Source organism: Limanda limanda, chromosome 21, assembly GCF_963576545.1.
Source record: "Limanda limanda chromosome 21, fLimLim1.1, whole genome shotgun sequence".
In the NCBI taxonomy this organism is placed as follows: Eukaryota; Metazoa; Chordata; class Actinopteri; order Pleuronectiformes; family Pleuronectidae; genus Limanda; species Limanda limanda.
In genome coordinates, this window is record NC_083656.1 from 17,348,835 (window position 1) to 17,373,760 (window position 24,926).

The window sequence follows — 24,926 nt, forward strand, 5'->3', positions numbered from 1 at the left end:
TGGAGAAATATGCATGAAAATAAGCAAGAGCGGTTATACAGGGATAAGGAGAACATGCATCTTTGAGCAGCAAGTACAACCACGTTCCCTGTGTACAAATAAGTGTGTGATATACTGTAACAGGCATGGAGTGGCCCCAGAGTACCCATATCTGCGTTTAAACATTAAACACACACGTATAGCATACAGACACAGACACTTTATGGTTTTTGAGAGGTCATGCAGCGGGATGTACAACTCACAGGGTCTGTGACGACACTGGAGAAGAGAGGAGGTTTCTCATTGAAGCAGCAGAGGATGAACTCGCACAGCGCCAGACTGAAGTACAAGTAGAACGTGGTGAATCGCAGCTTGTCTTGCACCTCACTCTGAAATGTAAAACAAGGACACACAAACTTGATAGACAGTTTGGTAATCTTCCAAAAAAAAAATCATATCACAATCTTTTAAACACAAAATCAAATCAATGATCATGTCAAACTTGAAATTTACTGCTGTGAATATCCAATTCAAACTATGGACTCATCTCTTACGCCCTTTAAATTGGCTCGATTGTACCAATCATGAACATGTTTCAAAGCGATTATACATGGTCTGTTTATAAATAATAATGTGTGGGGGTTGATCTCAAAATCCAATAAAGCATCCCTTTCCCTTTAAAAGACAGGAATTCTTGCACCTTGGTAAGTTGCCAGTACAATGGTGGATTTGCCGGATGTCTTTCTGCAAAGAACAATAATAAGTCGGCATCCTTCCATGCTCATAACGAAAATACCAAATGTGGATATTGAAGCAGTCAGCTGATGGCAATCTCTTTAGTTTTTTAGGTATTTGGTCATAAATCCAAATAATTGGACAGAGAAATTTGATGTGATGCTGGTGCAAGTTTCTTTACAAAATGTTCCTGAGCCAGATCAGATGTTTTAAACAAAACTTCCAACAACAAGAAATAGTTCTAAGTAGCAATGCATGTCATTAGGAGTGAGTTTCTGGCTTCAGGTCTGTCAGAACCTCACGGAGCCTTTAATCATGCAAATGTCCTAAAGATCCACTTCCATGTATTCACTTGAGTTCACACACAGTCATCACTCACTTTTCTTCCTTCCCCAAGTGAACACAAACCTCAAAATCAGACAAACACAGTTACGAATAAACGTGTCAACATGGAGCATGCATATTTGCTTCACTTTAGCGTGTGGACATATTTTCTGGATCAACCTGATTATAGCAGCCAAGGGCTACAGTAGCCTGGGCTGACCCCAATGCTGGGCTGCTTGAGTAACAGGGAGGTGTGAAATGATTCTGCAAACGCCTCGCAAGCACTTACTTAAAACTTTTTCAAATCTGATCAAACCTCTTACACACTCCATTCAATTTACATTGACTCAATGTATAAACAAACATTCCCCATTTAATAGGGGTTGCATTGCGACTGGTCGTTTGATATAGATGTGGCATTTAAGCGAACCGACAGGATGAGTCACGTACACAACACCTACATGTGCATGTAATCTTATACGCACAGCACACATGGATCATATTAACACACGTCCCTTTACACCTTACACATAGTGCAGCGCTGCATCCAACACCTACACGCCTGACCTAGAAAATAGTTTTACACATGACGATCACCATGTAGAGGTTTAAGCAAACTTTTAATTATTTATCCACTCTTCACATATAAATGAAGTGTGTGTGTGAAAGAGAAACATGATCTATTAATATGCTCATATGGTTTTGCTGGAGAGAGGCTTATTTTCCAGTGCACTGCGTAAAGTCACCAATCATGAGCTCCAGGCACCAGTAACAGTGCCATAATGTGATAACTCAGCTTCACACATTTGACAGCGATTCCTGCACTACAACTCTACAGGGATGATACGGGGGACACACAGACCTTTATACACAGAGATATCAGATAAAATAATATCCTGTGTGAGTTTTTAAATCTGTTTCTTCCTCAAAGAAAAACTTTAGGCTTAAATATGTCAGACACATGACTTTAACAATTTCTGCAATATATGAAATCCCCCCCTAAATGCTTTATATCATATTTAAAAACTGTTATATTTAATGCATCAAATGCAGCATGAGATTCAGAGTAAAGTGTTATAATACAAACCAACCCTGGAAATTACTTGAGGTAACTTTGAAAAAAATGTTTTGCTTCAACCTTTGTAGTAGAAATGTTAATAAATGGGTCACTAATCACATTACTCACAGAGGAAAAGGGGATTTATTTGGGATTCTACTAATTCCAGTAGATTATAGCTCTGTGGTTCTGAGAGCAAGATTTCACACAGCAGCTAGCCACATAATCACCTGTGTCAATGCTGTTTTTGAGTATATGTGATATTAACAACTCTACTGTATCAATCCCCATTCATATGACCATCGGTTTTCACTATGTGTCTGCCTCTGATATACATGTTTTGTTTTCTTCTGTTTCCCATGTGCTCCTGTCTGCTGTGTATCTCTTCTCCAGTGTGACATCACTGACTGGCTCATCTTGCTGCCTGCAGCGTTTGTTTGGTGTCTGCTGCTGCTCTGTTAGCTGCGCAGCACTAGAGGTGATATAAGTCTGCTTATAACAACAGGCCTGCTATTCCCTCTTCGCTTTCTGCTTAGTGGTGCCCTGGGCTGACCCTTACAAAGCATCCAAGCTCCAAGGAAACTCCTTAGACAAGCTAGATGGGGGATGGTATACTTAAAAAAGGGATAAGAATCTTGGCAAGACGGTGAGGAAGGGGAGATTAAAGGGGAAACAAGATGGAATGAGACATGTAAAAGGCAACAGCTATGATGTGCATGTGCTTACCTGGCTGGAGGCCTGTAGGATCTTGGAACGGAAAGGCACAATGGCACACAACACAGACAGGAACCAGAAGATGAAGAGGACCCCCGAGGACTGAACCCCACGTAACCTCTCAAACTGGATCAGAAACGTGGCCAGCAGCTGAGAGAGAGAGAGAGGGAGGGGGATATTAAGGGAGATTCCGTGTTAGATTAAACAAGAGAGGATCACTGAGGGCATGCAAGGTAAAACGTGTTCTGACTGGGTCAGTATTTAATGCCGATTGTTCTTCCATCAAGTACTGCTGACTTTTCTGTATCCTGACATAGCCTCTATTAATAATATACACTGTTCAGATACACTGCTCTATACGACTGCATTTATATGAGCACCAGTATCCTGGTTATTATCAGGTTTTTTAAGTATCCCCTAGCTTTTTGTTTAAGCATGTAAAGGTCTGAGGAAGAAAATGCACATTATGGGGAAGTGTGCCCCTGCTTATTCTGGTTATTACCACATTAGTGATACATCCAGATTGGTGCTGGAAACGTCATGTTCCTGTGTGAATAGAGTCACTTCACACAGTGCCCCTTCTTGATGATAAACTAAGCATAGCCTCTATTCTTTTTTTTGTTCAAACAAATAAGTTGCTAAGTTAACGGTGACCATAATGTTGTGTTGAGTCAATGTCGTCAGTTGAAAAAGAAAATCTTCATCAGGTGATCTGGGCTGCTGACTGAGCTCAGAGTGAACTAGAGGTCCTTCGCACTAAAGCTGCTGGACCTGAGACTTCTTGTTTTGTTTTTTTAAAACAGACTGAGCTGACTTATTTGGTGTTTAGATCTTCATCTCTAAAAATCTAAATAAAACACCAAAATCATTGCAGTTTTTGAGCAGGATAAATGTGAATGTTGTTCAATGTCACGACTTTCATATTAGAGAAGCTGCCTTGTGACCGGCTGGAGACAGAGGACCTGGACCTCCCAACTGCTTCACTGGCTCACCGACTGTGGTAGTTCAGGTATGACTGTGTGCAACCGTGTGAGAGTTAGTGGGGCTTCCTGAAAAAGGAAGTGTTCCTTTCAGGAAACCTTTCCAATCTAAACAGAGCGTCTTATCTTTGCTTCACTGCTGTTGGTTATCGAGCTTCACTGTTGGGGGGTGGGATGAGGGATACGTGTGTACAGTTTAGCCCAGGAAGAATGTTTTCTTATTCGCCTGTTGAGGGGAGAAAGTTTCCCTGTGATGACCTCAAATCTCAGTTCAACAAGAGGACGTACGAGACCATTCTGTGACACCAAAGCTAGTTTAGAGGCTGTCACGGTCCAGTTAAAAACGTGCAACAATGAGGAAACTTGAAACCTCCAGCTCACACAGAGTAAAATATGTGCAACCCTAAAACTTAATCTTTTTTGGAGACAAAACACAAAAGCAGTGTATTTTATAAATCATCTCTGTAATGTGATCTGGTGGTGCAAAATATTTAGAGACAATCTTTGGTAACTGCTCAAACACTTTAGCAAACATGCTTTATAGCAGCATTTCATCTTAATTTTGTCTCATAGATTGTTTGAACGTTATTCAGAGTTTCTCCAGTCAAAGATACCTGACCGACTGATAGTGTTGGAATATTTTTGCAGGTTTAGTGATTCTCATTAGTAGACTGTGTTCTATGATAACAAGCACTGTGTGCTCGAAACCAGACTGGATTTGCATGTGAAAATATGTTCTTCTGGATTTGCGTGTTAAAATCAACATAGTGTGCCAATGTTGCATATTTTTATGCCTCCATAAAGGAGATTGTGTTTCACTTTGTTTGTCTCTCTGTCTGTTAGTTAGCTGGATTACACAAAGACTACTGGATGGATTATCATAAAACTTGGTATTAGGATGTGGTACGGGTCAGGAAAGAAACCATTAACTTTTAGTGCAGACCAGAATTAATGGGGTGAATACAAGCTTTGGGGAAAGTATTAACAGACATGAGACTAAGTCGGTTAGGTCATAAATGTCAGTTTCAATCAATTGCCCAGACCTATTAATGAGTCCAATTTGGTGCAAGTATGAAAGGTTAAGCAAGTTAAACATAACCAAGCTCTTTGAACAAAAGGATTGAGTATTAGATTACCCCAGAGTTACATGCCCTCTGAAAAAAACGAGATGAAAGATGAATTCTTTTGTAACAGTTCCTCAGATGGACATATTATATCCTCACCATGGTCATGCCAAGAACCAGCGGGGTGACAAAGTAGATGGGCGGGCGGATTTCTCCCAGCCGCTGTTCGTGGAATGTGTAGAAGAGATCTGTCCAACACACTATCCATAACAACAAGCCAAACACCTGAGAGCGAAAAGAGAGAAAAGAAAACAGACATTAAATATTGTAAAAACAGAGGCTGCTAACCCACTAAACATTACACACTGGGAGAGTGTTTTTGGCCAGTCTGTTTTCACTGTCGACCAAGTGGATGAATTATGATGTAAGGTACTGTTCAAACCAACAGATACATCAGTCCAACCTTTCTTTCATAGATCATGACATATTCTTTTTTCAGTCATATGGTATAAGAGGGCTAGTTAAAACAGTATGGACAGTTTGCTGGTAGTGCGTTGATGTATGTTTGAAAGGTAAATGTGGTGTAGTGCCTGGGCCAATACTGGGCTCATATTATACATCTTATATGTTTAAAATATTGTGAAGTTTACAAGTTATTTGCAGATATTCTCGAGATATGTGAATATACTTTTGGAGGACATGGAAAAAGGCACTGTTCAATTTTAAGCGGTTGTGATATAAATTAATATAAATTAAATGATATTTATGTTTTTGAGAAATTGATAAAAAGGAGTATAATATTGCAGTATCAACAGAGATGTGGGAGGACAGGACTGATGTCCAGGTTTTGGTTGTAATTATAAGCTTTTTTGAGCTGCACTCTTAGCACTGTATGCAACAGAGTTTAAAATAAGTTCCAGGGTAATCTTTGGTGATTGGTACCCCAATGTTATATTTTTAACCAGTAAATGCCTACAATATCTGTTAACTTTATTTGAGTCACGCATTTCAGGTGTTTTGCGCTTGGTTACAACAGTGCCTCTCTTTTGATCTATCTCCTCCCTGTTGTCTGTCTTTGTAATGTTCCTAGATTCACGAAACTAAAATTCATTGAAAAAGTTCAAGGCGGTTTTGGTCCAAATCCAGCTTTTGAATCCTAACAACATAACACAACAAAAACTTTCTTTTTATCAATACTGAACAAAGTAATCTACATGTTGGCTTATAAAGGGAGTTTGTTGAAATTATTTCAAAGATTCATAAATATCATGAATACGATGGATTCATGGCAGTTTACCACCTCAAGCTTTTTTTTTGACGATAAGACAATAATCACATATTGCCTGAGGATATGAAGAGGCTGTTTATGTCCATAAACCAGGCATCAATAAAAAAAATTTTATTCTGAACTTAATGAGTAAAGTAAATGTGTGACTGGCAGTCTTTGTTTGACTATGTGCAGGCTTTGATGTGTCTTAAAAGATTGCTGAAAGTTTAGCAGAGAATCAGTCAATATTTTGTGTCCACAGTGTTGTTGAAAACTGAAGCGCAGGAAAGAAAAAATGAAATAAGGAAAAGATAAAGCTCCCTCTCACCGTTTTGAACCTGTTCATAATGGACATCATGATGTAGCCCCTGTTGTTCCTCTTGAGATAGAAGAGGTAGAACGGGCACACGGCCCACAGGTAGATGCACGGCAGCCATGATAAGACAGACAGCTGGAAACACTCTGTGAGGTCGGGCCGCTCTGTGTGGAACGTCTGATTGGCTTCCTGCAAAGACACACAAGACACAGGGAGCAGCGCTTTAGTTTACAGACCAACATTTGTTATCAGCACACAGCAACACCAAACAGTGCTATCTGAACCTCTCCCACTGATCGAGAGCGACAACACTGTCTAAACAGTGCACACATGTGTCACCCCACCTCCACCACCCACACACACACACACAAACAATTTCAACATAGATGTTTTCCTTGAACTGAAATCTGTAAGTCGCTTGTCTCTATAGTCACAGGGACAGGATACATGATGGGAAATCCATTTTCTCACATCTAGATACTCGGCTTACACGTCAGTCCAGGATCACAACTTTCAGAGAGGCGACAACAAAGAGGGAAGTTAAAGGTCAGAGCAGCAGCGGCCTGACCATATAATATTAACTCACTAAAAACATTACTTTGGTTTTTATACACTGAACTCTGGTTCAAAAGCTGGTTCTGTTTAGATAAATGCTGTATACACACAAAATACCACTTCCCTTTTTACTGCATACAGAGTGTCTATTTTTCTGTCAGGTCTGTTGTTACTGCAAATATCTCAAAATGTCGAAATAAAACATAATTGGTGGTCTACTTCTATCTCACCTGCAGCACACAGCAGATACACCACAACAGACACAAATGAGCAGTACTGTTCTGGATTTAATGTGCGTCACGATGCTGCCAGTGTGTGATTTTACAGTGTTTTACAGTTCTTGAGGATGTTTGGACATGAATCATTTGCCATCATCTACAGTTCCTTGACAGTTGATTTGATCCCCAGAGAAACATTAAATGGGCTGCTGCCCCCAAACCAAACAAAGCCGGACAAACATTAGCTCACTTGGGACAATTTGACATAATTTTTCCTCAGTTACCCAACAATATTCCAACTTACAGGAATAAAACAGTTAGCGCCACATGGTTTCCTCGGTAAGGTACCACAGTGCCAATGATTAGTCAACGGATAGCCTATTATAGGACGAGGAGTTTTCGGTGATGTGCCTCCCTAGATACAAGACTACCAACAGACCAAAGGAGGCTACTCTCCTAGGGATGCTAGATTCAGTCTGTAAAATATGTTTGACAGACAAAATGTAACTGATCTGAAACCCATATCTAGAGCTTCTTTCAGTCTGCTCCTATTCATATTATGACAAAAAAGACATGCCATGCATGTAGAGGATTCTGAAGAGATCAACTTTGAAAGACACCAAACTTCGATAGAGTTTGGCAATAAGAGCTGAATGGGGTCAGTGTCGATGCGCTGTAGGCAATAACACTTGATTTCTGCAGCAGAATTTATGAGTTATGTGAGATTTCTAACTCCATGATAATATGTATGTACTTGAAACAGTTCACACTCATCTGGAAAATAGCCAGTAAAGCATTTAAAAAAAAAATTAAAGTTTCTGTAAGACAAACTTAGCTCAACGCTATATGAAAACAATAGGATTCATTCATTTTGCTGATGAGGAACAATAACTGACCACTAAGGAGGACATCCGGAGGAGAAAGGTAAACATGAATGACTGTGATTATGCAGCCCTCACAGCATGGATATTGTGCTATCGTGGACTAACACAGTTGAAGGCCCACCCACAGATAGAATCAAGATAAATACAGCTGGTGCTCTTCAGCCAGTGTCCATACATCACCACCCCCACCTGCTAAAATATGTGTGTACGGCTTAATGTGTGTGTAGATATATGGACTCTGGTAACTCATGTAAATACTAGTAAAGCAAACTAACTGTTTTTACACGTCTTTTATGAAGGATTAAGCTTTATGGGGGGCTGTCTCCTATATAAAGCTTCATGTGTATCAACCCGACATGAAAGCTTTGCTACTCTTCACATCTGCCTCTCAGTCGAAACAATCAAAGCAGTAAGACAATGAGAAAGCATTTACATCTAAAATATATCCATTCAGGTTAATACCGGCACAGTCCTGCACCTACGAATATGGCAGAGGTAATGGCCTCTGCACTGTTTGCATTGCAAATTGGGGAAAGGCACAACTTACACGCCCTTCATTTCAACATTTCTCGTTCCAGAGGGAACTCTGGACGGCAGGAGGGCAGCTGATAGCACATTATTTGTGTATGCGTTTAACACATAGACCAGATTGAAGAAAGGGAAATGTCAAATTTAAAAGCATTCAGGTATCTGCACTGCACACAAGGGAAATGTCAGTGAGTAAATACATTTGTTTAATGACTTACCATACTGCACAAAGGCTGGCTCTCTTCATATTAATTATTACCATGATGACAAAGACACTGGTTTAAATGAGTTTTCCTCTATGGTGACTCATTTTTCACTTCCATGTGACCATATAAGACCATGGAATGTTTGACACATTTGTCACACAAACACAAGTGTTTTCAAGTGAGGACCAACTGAAGAAAACAATAATAATAAATTAATGGACTTTAAGTCCTCTTAATATCCCTAATTTTATTTTTAAACCCTTGAATTTTTTTTTACGAAATCAACCAAAATGTTGAAAAATACTGATGTGTTAAAATTCCTGAATCAGCAGTTGAACAAAAAAAAAAGATATGCACTCGGGCTCTAAAAATGACTTGTAAAATAAACTTGTGAAATACACATATTGGCTTTTTGCCATTTTTTTTTTAAATAGCCTCCAATAGTGAAAATACTGCACATCACAGACACCTGATGTAACTGCTAACCAGCAGTTTTCATATTATTCTTTGCACATTAAGGCATATCTACTCAAAGAGTGAGAAACAATAAATCTAATGGTTAAGGGAGTATGGTGCACACGATGCACTCCTCATCTCATCTAACACAGAGGGAGTTCCTTACTCCACACATGCAGGAGGCTGCAGAGCCCACACTAACTGTAGAATACCGTGCCTTTATTCCATCTCACACACTTTCAAAGCAGTTTTCACAAAGACCAGAAACCTGAAACTTCGACAAAAGGTGGGATAAAAGGGGAGAGGTACTTTGCAGTACCAGCCAGCCAGTAGAGATGGGAGGATTTCTTCACTTAAATTAAAGCATGGAGTCTGAAAGAACTCAACTATGACAAGGAGCAGACAGCGCTAACCTACAGGTCTTGAATTTTCCTCCTCTCTGAGAACATTCTTAATTCCAATATAATAATCAAATTCTAAACAAAATGGACATTGTTGATTGTGAAAATGAATAGTCAATGATGAAAAGCAGCACTATTGTGAGTGTCTGCCTGGGCTGCTGCACTACGTTCACTACATGACAGGCGGGAGTCACTTTCACTGATTGGGAATAAAATGTAGGTTAAGCTGCAGCAAGAAATCCATCAACAAATATATAATAATGGCAGAGAGTTCACAAATCAACTCATTCACAGAGAGTGATTTATACTCAGAGCAAATGAAAAACTCTACTAGGAAATTCCAAACCTCTGAATAAGCAGTAAGCCTTCAAGGTAACCAGCAACGTGCAGGCTCATCTCAAACATATGCAACCTGATAAACATGGCCTGATGTGGGCAACTACACCCAGAGAGTCACGTCTCTTACTTATTTAACAAATACAGATGTTGAATATAAATACTCAAACAAGTACTATATTTCTTGTTGTATTGGTTTGCTCTCTTATCGTTTAGGCAACACTACTCATCATAACTCTTGCACAGCACCGACTTATTATCACAGGGAGGTTTAACAGCCATATTGATAGAGAAATCACCTTGTGACTGAATCAATGTTAACAGACACTGTTAGTCGGGTAACATGCCATCTCAAAACCCATCATCTGACGAAGAATTGGCCTTTGGGGGCAACAGACAATATTTTGGGGCTTCTCTATGATGTCACCTCAGTGATATTGTCTTCATCTGCTTCACAGTTGAAGTAATACTGAGGTTCACTGTTGGAAAACTTGAATGCGCAGCAACAGCAGGATGTGCTCAATTTTTATTTAATGGTCTGTATTTATATAGCGCTTATCTAGCATAAAAGACCAATAGTGCCCTGCCGCAATGGTGTCAACAGGAGCAGATCCGAGAAATAGCAGACATTAATATGTCACACACGTAAACTATGCAACATGTTCCGACTGAAGCGATTTATGCAAGGCTTTAAGGTGAGGTAACATTGCTTCTTCCACAATTCACTTTTGATGCCCAGACAACAGACAAATTCAAGCATGCATTTTTGACATGCATTTATTTGACAGGAACAGAGCTCAATGATTAACATAGAAAAACACGATAATTTTCATCTGTTGTCCATAGTCAAGTCTTGATGACCTAAAATTTCCTTTGCTGATTGGGGCTGCAGTGAAAATTAATGTACTGTATCTTGGTGCACTATGGTGCTTTACCTAAGGCAGAGGTATAACACTTCTTAATGTCATATCTGATAAATACAATGAACACTTTAGATAAATACATATACTCTGCTTGGCTTAGCTTTATTACATATTATAGACCCTATGTGAATCTGGCTTTATGCTTTAATCATAAGCACTTAACTACTGTTGATCAGAACACTAAATGTCATATGATAAAACATTGAAAATAAAAAATGAAACTGATAGGATACGGTGTCTGCAGTGGAATATATAAATCTGCACAAGCTTCTGAAGTGAAATCAAAAACATGCTACTGATGAATCAGTCCAAATCACTCAACATACTCCCAGGAGTCTCACAGGTGGTGCAGGGGTGACAGACTCAACATAGGGTGTTTAGTGTATTGAGAGGTTTAAGAAAATCAATTGCAGCAGGCTGTCCATCTGTTCTCTGTCGGACTGAGAAGCGGACAAGTGGCATGAATGGAGGGCCAACAACAGTAAACAGTGCAAGAGGAAAGGAATTGCTGCTGGCTATGTTTGCCTAGACTCTGACATGACAATGATGATTTAGGGTAAATTGCTTTCTTAAAGATAATAAATCACAGACTACCCATGAAGTAACTTTACACAGATTTAAAAGGTTTGAACTTACACATTCCTAAAATCTAATTGAAATTTTGTTGGCCAACTGAACTTTTAAAGAAAAACGTTTGATCACAAGACCGAGGTCCTGACACTCAATTGGTGCTTTTTTGCTGGTTCAGCAGTCTTTCAAATCAGGATATAACCAAAAAAATGGGGAAGGAATGTAGTGCAGTGTTTGAAGTAGGATTGGCTGACGGTAGTTAAAAAAGCACCCATTATTACTTCTCTAGCTACTATACTCTATCCAAGGAAGGCAACAAACAATATATATTACACAAAGGGGCTAATCAAATACACTCGATGTATCACGGCTTATATCACGTACGAAATTAGTACATTGGTAGCGTAGAGTATAAATTGTCGCGTGAATGTTTTAAGCCGTCATCATGAAAATCTCTTTGAGTTTCTCTTCTCTCTCCTCATCCCCCTCTCACAGCAGACTGCTCGCTCCCCCGCCCAGCCAGAAAACTCTCCTGTGTGCATGTGTGTATCAAAAGCGGAGGGAAGAGACTCAAAGAGCATGGAGAGAGAGAAAGAAAGAAGAGTCCAAGCGAGTTAACGATTATTGACAGTTTGTTCAAATTCTTTGTGAACGCTGAACCGAACTAATCAGTTTACAAATGATGAACGTGATCGGGTTCACTCCAGCGAGAGTGGACGCTTGTGACTTGGTTGAAGAACAGAGGAAACAAACAGTGAAAGCACAGAGTTTTGTCTATGATCCACAGCTGCTCAAGGATATATTTCACTCGTAACAAGGTAATTTACACATGTAAGAGTTTAAAGCCTAACTGTCCACTGATATCTTCCGACGAGGTGCATTCATTAGTACGTGATTTAGCCTAAAAATATTGCTTATCTGTTTTTGGCCATATTTCGCCCAGCCCTATAATACAATTAAATCATTTATACAATGCTTAACATTTCGTTAACTAAATTTCACCTTAAGTCGACTTCAATGTTATCTACAAAACCAGACCACTTTGTACAGTGGCTCCAATCTCCAAAAAAAAAAAATTTTCCCCTATGTAATAATCATCACATTCACACTTCCCTTATGATAATAATGACTACTACATGGATCCTCTTGACACCATTCAGTCTCCCCTAATAACTTTATATGTCTCAGCTGTCAATAGAGGTGTTTCACTCTGTTTTTATAAAAATCAAAAAAACGAATTGAAATCAAACAAGTAGACTTTAGCATACAGCCGAGCGATGACAACCACCTAAAACAAAATTAACTATCTTTGGGAACCATTTATTCCACTTCTTTGACTTTTTAGTTTGGTCCATGTCCCATCCCAGGCAGCAGGAAGCAGTGATTGTAATACATTGCTATTAAAAGGGAGAGTTTGCAGAAAAATTCAAATTCACTCATTATCATTAAAGGGAGAGTTCGCAGAAAAATTCAAATTCACTCATTACCATTAAACTCATTAAAATTCACTCATATCTCATTATAAAACTACACTATTATTGTCAATACAAAAAAAGTCAACAAAATGCCTATTGTATCACTACACTATATTATACAGTCATTATCAGTGACCAGTAGTAAGATTTGTCATTTATGGCATACAAAGCCTTGTAGCAGCATATCTCTGCATTACACCAATCCAATCTTGTTACAGATAGCAAACATTAACAACCATAAACTAACTGGTGGGAAATTCTGGACCTTCCCACCAAACGTGCCTCATCACCATTATTTGACTTCTTTCATTTCAGCTTGAACTCCCCCCTACAGTATCCTAACCCAAACTGAGGAAGAAAGACTATTGCAGAAATAGGCAATAGTATATAGATGACTCAGTCTTTGAAAAAACTCTTCTTCCTGCCTGGCTGTGCCTTCTTTCAACACACAAGTGTAATCCAAGCTGCCGTTGACAGACTGAATTGCTGTTATCTAATGCTGATGATAAACAGGCTTTAGATCAGCCGGTTAATGTGGGCCCTAATGTCTAACACATTCTGTCTGCCTCTGCTACGCCTCAAGGCTCTTATATGCTTCTACGTTCTCCGTTTCTCGGAGAGGGCTCCACAGGGGTCCAAGAGTCTTTTTGATATTTACTTCTCCGACCTTCTCCGACCACTTTACGTCGAAAAAAATTCACCGCCAAACCCATAGGCGGCGCAACGGAAGACGAGCTCAGAGAAGCCTACCCCAATTATCGGAAGAAGAAGTCCACTTGTTTATATTTCTCTGTCAGCCTGCCTCCCACACACTGAACCATGGCAACTAACAGAACTAAATAAAGTGACACCCAGCGGGTCAAGATGCTGATGTAATCGTTTCTTAGCGCAGCGGTTCTCCGGTCTTGTTTCCGAACGGTGTTGCTGATTCCACAGCTTGAATCTGCTTGAGGCTACATGTAGCTAGCAGCTACATTGAACTAGCTCCCCTCCAGCTTCCACACACAGTCAGCAGGGACTCCCGGCACTAACTACTACCCAGTGTTTGCTTCTAACCTGACGGTATTATATAAACAGTGTCATGATAGAAGTGGAATTAAAGTCGTGACGGCGGGTTTATGAACTGTTAGCACCGGTTAGCCCGCTAGCTTAGCCTGCTAGCGCCGTTTTGAAAGCTTGTTATAACCGTCTGACGCCATTTCAAACACCGACGTCCACGAATCACCACCACATGACGTCGAACAGAAATGACGTCGTACGGAAATGACGTCATACGGAAATGATGTCGTTCGCGGACCAATCACAGCCAAGAGCTGTCCGTCGCTCTCCAACATGAAGACGGAGAAGGGAGAAAAATCAGACCTGTACGAAAAGCTGTCCGAAGCCCTCGGAGAGGGCGTTCCACGACGGATAGGGCGGTCTTATCTGTCCGTTTTTTCAAAAATGGAGAACCGTAAATTGGCCTTCAGCCTTTTGTAATTGGAGAACACACGGTCAATACACAAGTGTTTCTGTCCACATCAGAGTGAACAATGAATCACCATTGCTTTAGATATGTATCTATTGTCTTAATTGCTGTTTCAACAATGTGCAAACTATGTATTGAAAGCTGTGAGCGATAAAACCAACACTTAACAGGACATAAACATTTTCAACAATTACATGACAAAAGACACAGTAACAAACCAAGCAGTTGAGAGAAATTGTTTTACACTACTTGTGAATACGTAAGACCCCTGGCTGAGGATATCTAAATCAAATACCTCCTTTTAAATTCTAGGATTTCATATTTTGTAAATCTCAACACATAGTCCAATTAAAATAGTTTGCATTGTGAATTAGGAAGTTTGCACAGTTTCCAGGGAATTGTAGAAGTTTCCTATTTTGAGGATTTTTTTCAAATTTCAAATCTGTCAAGTGTTCATGAACCTAGTTTACGATTCTCCTGATAACTCAATAATTGTTTAAACAGAAAACATTTTCCACAATAACAAGGCTAAACGGATGAATGTTATATTGTATAAAAGTGTCTTTTTTTTTGGTCAGCTCTTATCTGCACAATCAGTGTTACGTAGCTGACATTTGCAGCGCCGAAAACGAGGAAAAAACACGCACAGAAACCCACACACACACACTTTAGATTGACCCCGAATAAAAGGTTATATGATATATTATATAATAATTGAAAATGATTGTAGACATCTATAATATAAAAGCACACACAAATGACAAAAGTTGTTTGAATCTTACTATGTAATGACAGATGTTGAAAATTGTGGCTTTGAGTAGTTAAAACAGAATCAAAACATGGTTTGACTTTTCTTAAAATTATGTAAAATATATATTATATTAAAACTCTTAGTAGTCACACTTGAATTACAAATTGTCAAAAGGACGTTGTTGATATTGATAAGTTATTGTGGATGTTAAAAACTTGATCAAGAAAAGTTACATGGGCTAGTCCTGCTGAATGTGTCTCTATAGCTGCTTTCAAACACGCACTGGAGTCCGCGGAATCCTCCTTATTTTCTCATGTGTGAAGACAAATGTCCAAGTGCAGTCTCTACGGACTTTATCCGTCTGGGCTCCTTGTATAAAGTACCCAGAAATCCAGGACAGGTCTATATGTGAACACAGCGGGGGGATTCATGTCTAAAATTGGTTCACGTGACAGAGCTGCACGTATTTGTGTCTGTGTGAGCGGAGGTATGGGCCGCTCACATACTCTCTCTCTCTCTCACTGCAGAATTGCAGCATTGGGCTGAATTCATGTCTGTATTTACACAACACGTATCAATGTAACATCTTCCCGCAGGTTGCTTTTGTGCGTTAAAACATAACCGCTGTGAAACCATCAGAAAATTTAATTTTGTGTTTGCTATTGCCGCCCTCTTTATTTAGGTCTCTAGATCACCGCCGCCCTGTCCTTTTGATTCGTAAAAGGTGTGTGAAATTTTCCATTCAAGCTTCAAAGAGAACCTGTTTAAAGCTGATTTCACATGACACAGCAGAGCAACATCACTTCCTTCTGAACCTTAGGTTGTTTACCATAAACCAGTAATTCAAGAGAAAGATGAAAAAGAACAAAAGATTGGCTCCAGCATTTTTTTCTCTTCACACCACAGTGATGTGTTCTCCTGTTCCATGTGAAATCCGCTCAGTACATTTGTAGCCAAAGGTCTTTAATGCCACATGTACCCGGAATTTTGACGACTTGTCTTCGCTGTAGGGTTACTGAATTTGTCTTCGCCACTTTTCAAAAGTTTACGATATATATCAGACGGTTTCATCATGTGATCTACACAAGACATGGGATTGGCTTGTTTACTGTCCCCACCTCACGTTGTGTGCCGTGTAACTAATAGACCCAACTAATCGATTACTAAATCAGTTTCCTATCTTTTCAAGAAAATTACTAAACATTACATCTGAACATGATACAATACATTAGTAAAATTCGGGTCTATATATCCCACAATAAGGAAAAACTGAGTTGAAAAATCGCAATAATTGTCCTGCCCTGTGAATTTATGCAGAAAAATGCAACTTAATGTTGTTTAGCACCATTACCGACTAGTCTGACTGCTTGCATGCCCCGCCCCTGCAAAACTATTTTCACCACTTATGTCAGCAGGGCAGACACACATTACATGTTGTACCATGCTGTATTACTTTGCTGCATGTCCTCCCTCCTCACTCCACCGCCGACCTGCGCTCACTTTACACATTAACAATAAACATCGACCCTAATCGAGGAGTTATTAGGACCTGAACAGTACTGAAGTTTACTTTGTGTCTGCTAGATTCGCTCTCGGATTAATGAGACAAGTATTTAAACACACACTGATATAACACATCGCGCGAACAGCAGTTTACATTTTTATGGACATTTATGTTTTTAACTGAAGTTATTTATGTTTGGTTGCATTTGTTTTCTATATATTTTTGAAGGTCCGCTTTTATTCATTGAAGTGTATGGTTAAAGTGTAAAATATAAATTCTCAATTTCATTTCTTTGCTGATCTTGTTGATGTATACAAGGTTAGAGCTTTCAGCTTGAGATAAATATGCAGGTTACATATAACAGCTTTTGCAAACAATGAGATTGAAATTAAGTCTCTGGCCGGGCCTTGGTATTTAACCTTACTTGCAGTGAACACGCACTGTTAAGTGCTGGGGGATTACAACTGCCTGCAGTTTGTTTGAAGTGGATGTAAACAGCAGCAAATACTTTCAGTCACCTCATATGACCTGGAAAACAAGCTGGCCCACAGTGTGATACCCAGTCAGAGGGAAATCAGGAGAACAGTCTTAACCCTTTTTAAAAATAACGAAGTGCCTCAAAGCTTTTGAGATTGGTGCAGAGAGGGGTTTCTTCATAGCAAAATGGGCCAAAGGCTTTCAAATCATCCTCTCGTCACACGGAACCCACCACTTATAGAAAACGATGACACTGACGAAAATGCATGGCATAGAAGCAAAACAGTGCAGCAGCGGTACTTTGGCTTTCACTGGGTTCTCTAAGGCTAAATAGAAAGTAGTACAGCTGGTCCCATTTTACTTTGAAAATTCAGGTGGTGCTTTTCATTCTAATGGCCCTGCTGATTTGGCCTTGCAGCTGATTCATAAAGCTGCTATCACATGACCCACCCTTCTGGAAGAAAAGAACTGGCATTAGCCTCGGCTACCAAAGTAGAACGCAACATGTATAATCTATTACAAGTGTTGCTGTCCCTGTTGTCTTTCCAAACAGCTGTTTACAATTATACAACTGCTTACGTGTTTAGGAAACGAAAATGTAGTAGTATGGATGAAGCCTAACAAACTCGACTGCTGGTGTTACTGGGTGGAGAGGGGTCACATATACTTCCTTCAGTGGGCTCATCACAACCATACTCTCAGGATTTATAACATGTTGAAAGATGGACTGATCAAAATGTTCATAATTATAGATCTAAATTACTTGTGTGGGCGCGAGCATTAGAAAAAAAGGTAGAGAGTCCAAATGAATCTAGTGCAGCTGTGATAAAGATTTCACCAATTTAAGGAAAGGTTCAATCATTGTGTGGTTATCAATGTTGATATCGTGGCAGTGGTTACAAACAAATCAACGAGAAGCGAAAAAATATATTTGATATGAAACTGCAGCAGGTCAGACAAAAAACCACAAAAAAGCCTGAAACTGCACAATCACATCTTTGGTTTGGTCACGTTTTCCATTATCATTTCATGATTTATCTTTCTCACTCAGCCTTTTTTTGAGGAACCCTGATTTATCACACAAGCTCTTTCATAAACAGACCTCACCTTAGTCACGTTGACACACAAGTCAGCTTCAAGGAAATATCAATGACCTCTCAAGTAAGCTTTTGGCTGCGCAAAATTGGCTTGTTCTAGATAAAAGTCCAAAACAGATCTGTACGTGTACAATTAGGTTCTCCTATTACAGTTTATGGAATACACACTTTCAACAGACAGACACAACAAGCGTAAGCAATGTTTGTATCATTACAACATAAAATGCACATTATGACCATGCGTCGGCCTTCAGGGTCAAGGAAATGCTACTCTTAGGAAATTTGGACACGCTATATGTTCAATATAAATAAAAAGTATATGTGTGACCAGCCCTCTGAAGCAGTGAGTGGGGACTGCCTTCTTATGCATCGTCAGATTAACTCAAGCAGCAGACTGCAACTGGTTCAAATTGTGGGTCAAAGTCACCACAAGATCATTTTGTTAATTTGATTATTTAAATTTCACTATATCTGACTGAGGCACAGACCCAGGGCACAGAGGCCGACATCTGCCATGGCAACAACAGTCATGGAATCACTTTCTGCTTGGCGATTGATCTTTGAGGTAAAAGGACAACGCTTATGTTATTGCTGCAATACATCGAGCTGAAGCCTTCGCTATGAAATGTTGTGAACGTGGATCTGAAGATTGTGTGGATTGCTCCACAGATCCCTGAAATAGCCGACTTGCAATGTATGAAAAATAACACCTGTTCAGTAAATCTGTCAAACTGAAATATAAGCTTCAGTTTCATTTTAGGAAGAACACTGCAGATAAACCAGGGAGGATGAACACAAAGTTTGTCAAAAAGCTCTGCCCTCAACGTCACATAAACAATAAAAAGTGACAGTATATAATAGAAGTGTTTATGAAGACTCACTTATAACAAGGAATAATTCTGAAGTAGCTCCGGAGCATCAACACAGGACAAGAGAACCGGCGCTGCACTAGAGAATCTAAAGCTCATTGATAGTTGGTCTGTGGTGTTAAACAGTGATATCAATGCAGTGTGGTATTTGCTCTGGTGACTGTTACCTCACCCCTCAGAGACATGCACAGTGGGGCTACTTTGTCACGAACATGCTAGCCATTAGCATGAACTGTTATTCCCACTGTGCTATCATCTGCTAGTCCTGGAGGGACCGAGCTACTGGGACTGAGATAAGTTTATCTCCCGCATCTCCCGTCGGAATACATCACACCGTGCAGAAGAACCGGTGAGCCTAAGCAACAACAACATCGCTCTTTAATCCATTTCAAACACCGACGTCCACGAATCACCACCACATTAAACGGGAGCTCGTTAAGGCAGTAAATGCTATTAAGAGGGTTATTTTTAGTTAGTCGCGTCCGTCACTGTGCTTGTGCCCGGAACGAAGCCGAAAGTCGGACGGAACGTGAAGTGTACACACGGCCGATGGAGGAACCGGGTCTTGTGACACAAACCACCGGAGCCGGCGAATGGTGGCGTACTCACCCAGAAGGGGCGGTCTGGTCCGCAGAGTGGCTCCATCTCGGCGGCTCGTCGGGAGACCGGCAGCAACCGGAGCGCTCCTTAGCCCCGGTGAGAGTCGAACCGCTTCCCGGTTCCTTCCTTCGCGTACAGATACAAGAAAGAGGGCGGCCGCTCGCTGGCTATCACATGCCAACCGGGCAGGTATGTACCGCTGCTGCTGCTGCGGAGGCGCCTCGGCTTCTGCGTTCTCCGCCCGGACAGCGTGGACAAATCGTTCCGCTCCTTCCGCTCCGCAGACACAAGAAAGAGAGGAGGCATCCGGAGCCGGAGAGGAATTAGTCCTGTCAGAGGAGGAGGTGGGGGGGAGGCCGGGCGTGTGCTCACTAGGCCACGCCCTCCCTCCGCCCACCCCACAGCGTGATTCAGCAACCCAGTCATGCTGAGTCATGTCCCAGGGGCCCAGAGGTGAGAAGAAGTGGGACATACCAGGTACACATGTTGGGGGTGAACGTCACTGAAATGAATCAATATTGAATGTTTTAATTCCATATAACCTTTGCTCAGTGATGCAACACGATTTTATCACATATAAGTAAATGACAATTATAAACAATTAAAAAAAACATACATTTTCTCTACTCAAGTAAAAGTAAGCAAGCATTTCCTTTTATATACACTCACATGCCCCTAAAATTTAATTTTCACTGATGATGGCGCCATTCTGGACAATAGCGGTAGTTCTCTTCCTGTTTGGAGGTAGTGAAACAAAGGCGTTTGCGCAATCTGCTTTTTGATTTATGTCCTGCAAACATTGGAATATGCTTCCAGCTCAGTTTAAAAACGTGCACAGACTGTCACTCTTTCAACATTAATAAGACTTTTTTATTTGGTGTGTTTAGATTTATGTGTAGGCCTACCAGCAGATGTAAATAATCTGATAAATCATCTTTTCTCATTGAGATGAATGTTTTTGAGCCATGTCCGTGTTTGATGAAGAATAAGAATAAAGAATCAGCCAAAAACTAAAAAACAAATTCTTGATAATTTAAAATAAAACCAAAAAAATAATACGCCTTCTGATTTTCTTTACCTGCCTTTGACATGCACTGAACTCCAGATAATCTCAGGACATTCTTGAGAAAACAAATGTCTGAGTGCAAGGCTATACGGACTCTCCTCGGAGTTTCCTAACCCTAACCCAGAGGATGAGCCGATGTGTTCTCACAGCAGGGGATCCTCCACAGGATTCAGTGCCTTCCGGTGGGCACGTAGGTTACATTTCTAACACCTAACAGGTGCACAAATGAAAAAAATACCCAAAGAAAACAAATATCTCCGGAGGGAAAAGAGCGGTGCCTGATTTGCTGTTAACAAAACCATGTGATCTCCCCAGCAGAATTGATATGTTATGTTCTGTCTCCTGCCACCTGCCACCTGTGTGCTGCGACACCCCTCACCACAACAAAGGTTTCTGTGTTGTTGTGAAAGCATCTGAGCGGAGAATCTCCTGCTGCATTGTTCACATGTGAAAGGTGAACTTGTGTGTTCATGTCTGAAGACGGCTCATGTGCCTCCTGAGGTGATTATGACAGCGGGTGAATACAGCACTATAGGAAATCTTACGGCATGTGGGTAATAAAATATCTACATTTATCAAAAGTCTATACATCTATTTATACATGAAAAATGTCCTTTTCAGGTGGCAGGTGGATGGTTGTGTTGGGCAACTCCCAGTGTAAATATGCATAATAAGGTGTACAAGGAGGATGTGTGGCTCATGAAGAACATTGTGTAACTTCCCTTGGCTAAATAAGGCAAAAGGTAACAGAGTGTGGGATTCATGACACACACAGTCCACACACACACTGCTATCTGAAAAGTGTTGTTTACATTAACATCAAATAACAAGTATCATAGAATTAAGGATAATTTTAAAAGCCTTATGCACGCACATGAAATTCTCTGGACTATGATTTTAAAACAGTGCAAGAATATTATAAAGAACAAACAATTAAACTTTTACCAAATAGCTTTTACTTGTTTTTCTTCTCGTATTGAATGTTTTGTTTTCATTGTTTCTATTTAACCTCTTTTTGAAGCGACTGTTTTGAAAGGTGCTGCATAAACAAAGTTATTAATATTATTATGAATAATTACGTGTTTATTAACATTTATGTTATGATGATTCTTCTTCCTATTTGTTCGGTTTATTGTCAAGTGGTTGTTGCATTTATATTCTTATTACATGTATGCACCTTGACATTGGTTGCCACCCCAGCTAAACCGACCAAGAAGAATCATTTTCTTCTTCATGCTCCTTTTTCCTTCATGGATTATGTGTAATTGTGTACGTGTATTATTTGATTTGGGATTACACTGAAATGATTGTGATGATGTATAAATTATGCATTCACAAATACAAATACAAGTCCTCCCGACCTTCCTCTCCCCAGCAGGGTTTTACAGTTCCTTCTATGGTGATCACAAGGTGCTCTCAGAGGAGATACATATTCTCTCCACCATGTTCTGGGTCCACCCCAGGGCTTCATACCATGTTGGACGTGCCTGGAAGACCTACAGTGGAAGGTTTGTTTCAGGGATCCTGGGAGTTGTGTTGTCGGGGCATTAGTAGGGTCTCCCGAGGCAAATTGGCTCCAGACTAAGAGCGATTATCAACAATTAGAAAGACGATTTTTGTATCTGCATTACCTCGCCCATATTGTATATCAGCCAGACCTGCAGGGGGCAAATACCTGTTTGGCATGCAATCATTCAGGAACTGTAACTGAAAGATTGGATAGTTTTGTATCAGTATATTGTACAAAGCACTATTTGGCTTTTGTCCTGTACACAATTTATTTGGAATAGAAAACATTGTCTTATTTGTGTTTTCATTCTAAGCAAACACAATATAAATGTTTATAGACGTTTCTTTTATTAGAGTAGATCCTATTAAATTGCTTTGAATTATCAAAGTCCTACTATTATGCATACTGCATTTACTTATTATACTATGCTACGGGATAGAAATCTCTCTGTTATTACTCCGGGACGGCCCATCTTACATGTGTTGTCTCTCAAGGTTATATGTTCTAGGCCCCATCCGATTCTCCTAATGCTGCCCTTAGCATCAATTTTTTATAAAAATGATGTCCCTTTCCACTGCTTTGCGGATGATGTACAAATATACCTCCCCTTGAATTTGAAAACTAAGAGTCCACTGCAGCCCCTGTTTGACCTCTGTCTCGCCTAAATGACATAAAATCGAAGATGAACTTAAGTCTCCTCAAACTACATGAAAACAGGACTTAGGTCATCGTGTTTTGACACCCTGAACTGCTGAATGTGGGCACCATCGCCCTCTTGCCCCTAATATTCACTCCTCTCTGAAGAGTCTTGTTGTTCATTTTGACAGTGTTTATGAATTTGACAAGTAGATTTACTCCTTGGTTCGGTATAGCTTCTTTCAGCAGAGACTTATAGCTAACCTAAAGATCTAGAGAGGGTGATCCGTGCCTTCATTACTTCTTGACTTGATTACTGTAATTTTCTGTATGTGGGCTTAGACGAGTCTTCCACTCAACGCCTGCAGCTCGTCCATGAATGCTGCTGCTCGCCTACTGACTATAGAAAGAAAAAGAGGGACCATATAACAGCTGTGTTGTACTCCCTCCACTGGCTTCCTGTCTGTCACAGGAATCGATTTTAAAATTGTATTGTTAACTTTTAAATATTTTTTTATCTTATTTTTACTATTGCTATTTTAAGTGTGGCTGCTTCTTGTTGTACATTCTACTTTGTGAAGCACTTTTGTCATCGACTATACACTGAACATGAAAATATACTGTATGTACTGAATATAGGCTACTGAATATAATTAATACACTGCATGTACTGAATATACTGCATGCACTGATAATAGGCTTCTGAATATACAACATTTACTGCATGTACTCAATATACTTAATATACTGCATGTACTAAACACACTGAATACACTTAATATACTGCATGTACGGAATATATTGTATAAACTGAATGCACTGTGTGTATTGAATTCAAAAATACACTGCATAAACTGTATGTACTGAACACACTGAATATACTGAATGTACTCAAGCAGCAGAGTTACGGTGTGTTGTGGTTGTCATGGCCTGTGTGTGACATAAACACAGACCAGAGCAGCCATCTGTGACGGTGATGAACTCCCTCAGCGAGGGAGATCAGATCCTACAGCTGCAGCATTCCTTCCTGAATACAGGGAATAACTGCCTAGCGGTTGATACACAACCAGCAAGGCACAGAGGGACTTCACAGTATCTAAGACTTCTCTGTCAGGCCTGCTTGTATATGCATGAGTGCGTAGAGCTGACGAACTTTTAACCCCTAAAAGGTGCAGAGTGCATAACTGTCCGTGTGATATCTTGTATAGAGCTGGTTACATATTAAGCATTCCTGATTTTCACCCCAGTCCCAGCACAATCACAGCTGCAGCTTCAGCCATTAATAACATTTTCACCTCTCTAGATAACAAACCATCCTGTGCTGCCCTCTTCATTGACCTGTCAAAAGCGCTTGACACCGTTGATCACAAAATCCATAGGCTTAGACAATCCGACACTAAATTGGTTCGACTCCTTCTTTTTGCTGATAATATTCGGTCAAGCCATCTGACCATTAGAACTGGGTTGCCACAGGGGTCTATCCTCAGTCATTTGCTGTTTACAATATACATAAATACCTAGTTACGCCAACTCAGCTCTAGTGTAACTGTCTTTGCTGAGAGTACCATTTTACATGATACAGGTGCTCCCCTTGCTCAGGTCTTGTCTCATGTCTGCCTTTGATTCATTCCAATATTCACTGTATGATCATAAACTGTTTTTAAATGCAGATTAAACAGAATTCCTAATACTTTCTACGTCCAATACTGATGATACTCATCCCACTCTTGCACCCATATCACTCAAACAGACTTACAAAAATCTAGGAATTTGCCTCGATAGGTCACTCTTATTCAGAACACATATTTAACAACTAATCCAGAAAATCTAACTTGTTTTCTCCACAGGATAAAACATGTTTTGTCTCCATCAATCCTACACGAAACAAAACCTATTGCGACCTTTATGTCAAACCTTGACTATGGAGACAATTCTGTACTGTCCCGCAGCTCCAGCAAAT

The 24,926-nt window shown here is 40.1% G+C and overlaps 2 protein-coding genes across 5 annotated transcripts in view; one reads left to right on the forward strand and one right to left on the reverse strand.

Annotated features, from left to right (window-relative positions):
• The window catches only part of abcc3 (ATP-binding cassette, sub-family C (CFTR/MRP), member 3), a 45,055-nt gene extending 25,005 nt beyond the window's left edge, over positions 1-20,050 (reverse strand). For all 4 annotated transcript variants that reach the window (XM_061094340.1, XM_061094341.1, XM_061094343.1 and 1 more), the window contains exons 1-5: positions 19,764-20,050; positions 6,449-6,625; positions 5,013-5,138; positions 2,822-2,959; positions 243-368 (exon numbers count right to left, since the gene is read on the reverse strand). In XM_061094340.1, coding sequence (XP_060950323.1) covers positions 243-368; positions 2,822-2,959; positions 5,013-5,138; positions 6,449-6,625; positions 19,764-19,799 — 603 coding nt within the window. In that variant the 5' untranslated portion in view covers positions 19,800-20,050. The remainder of the gene's footprint in view (positions 1-242; positions 369-2,821; positions 2,960-5,012; positions 5,139-6,448; positions 6,626-19,763) is intronic.
• Positions 20,051-20,188: 138 nt separating this feature from the next.
• The window catches only part of radil2b (Ras association and DIL domains 2b), a 37,619-nt gene continuing 32,881 nt past the window's right edge, over positions 20,189-24,926 (forward strand). Inside the window, exon 1 of the mRNA XM_061094455.1 lies at positions 20,189-20,231. Coding sequence (XP_060950438.1) covers positions 20,189-20,231 — 43 coding nt within the window. The remainder of the gene's footprint in view (positions 20,232-24,926) is intronic.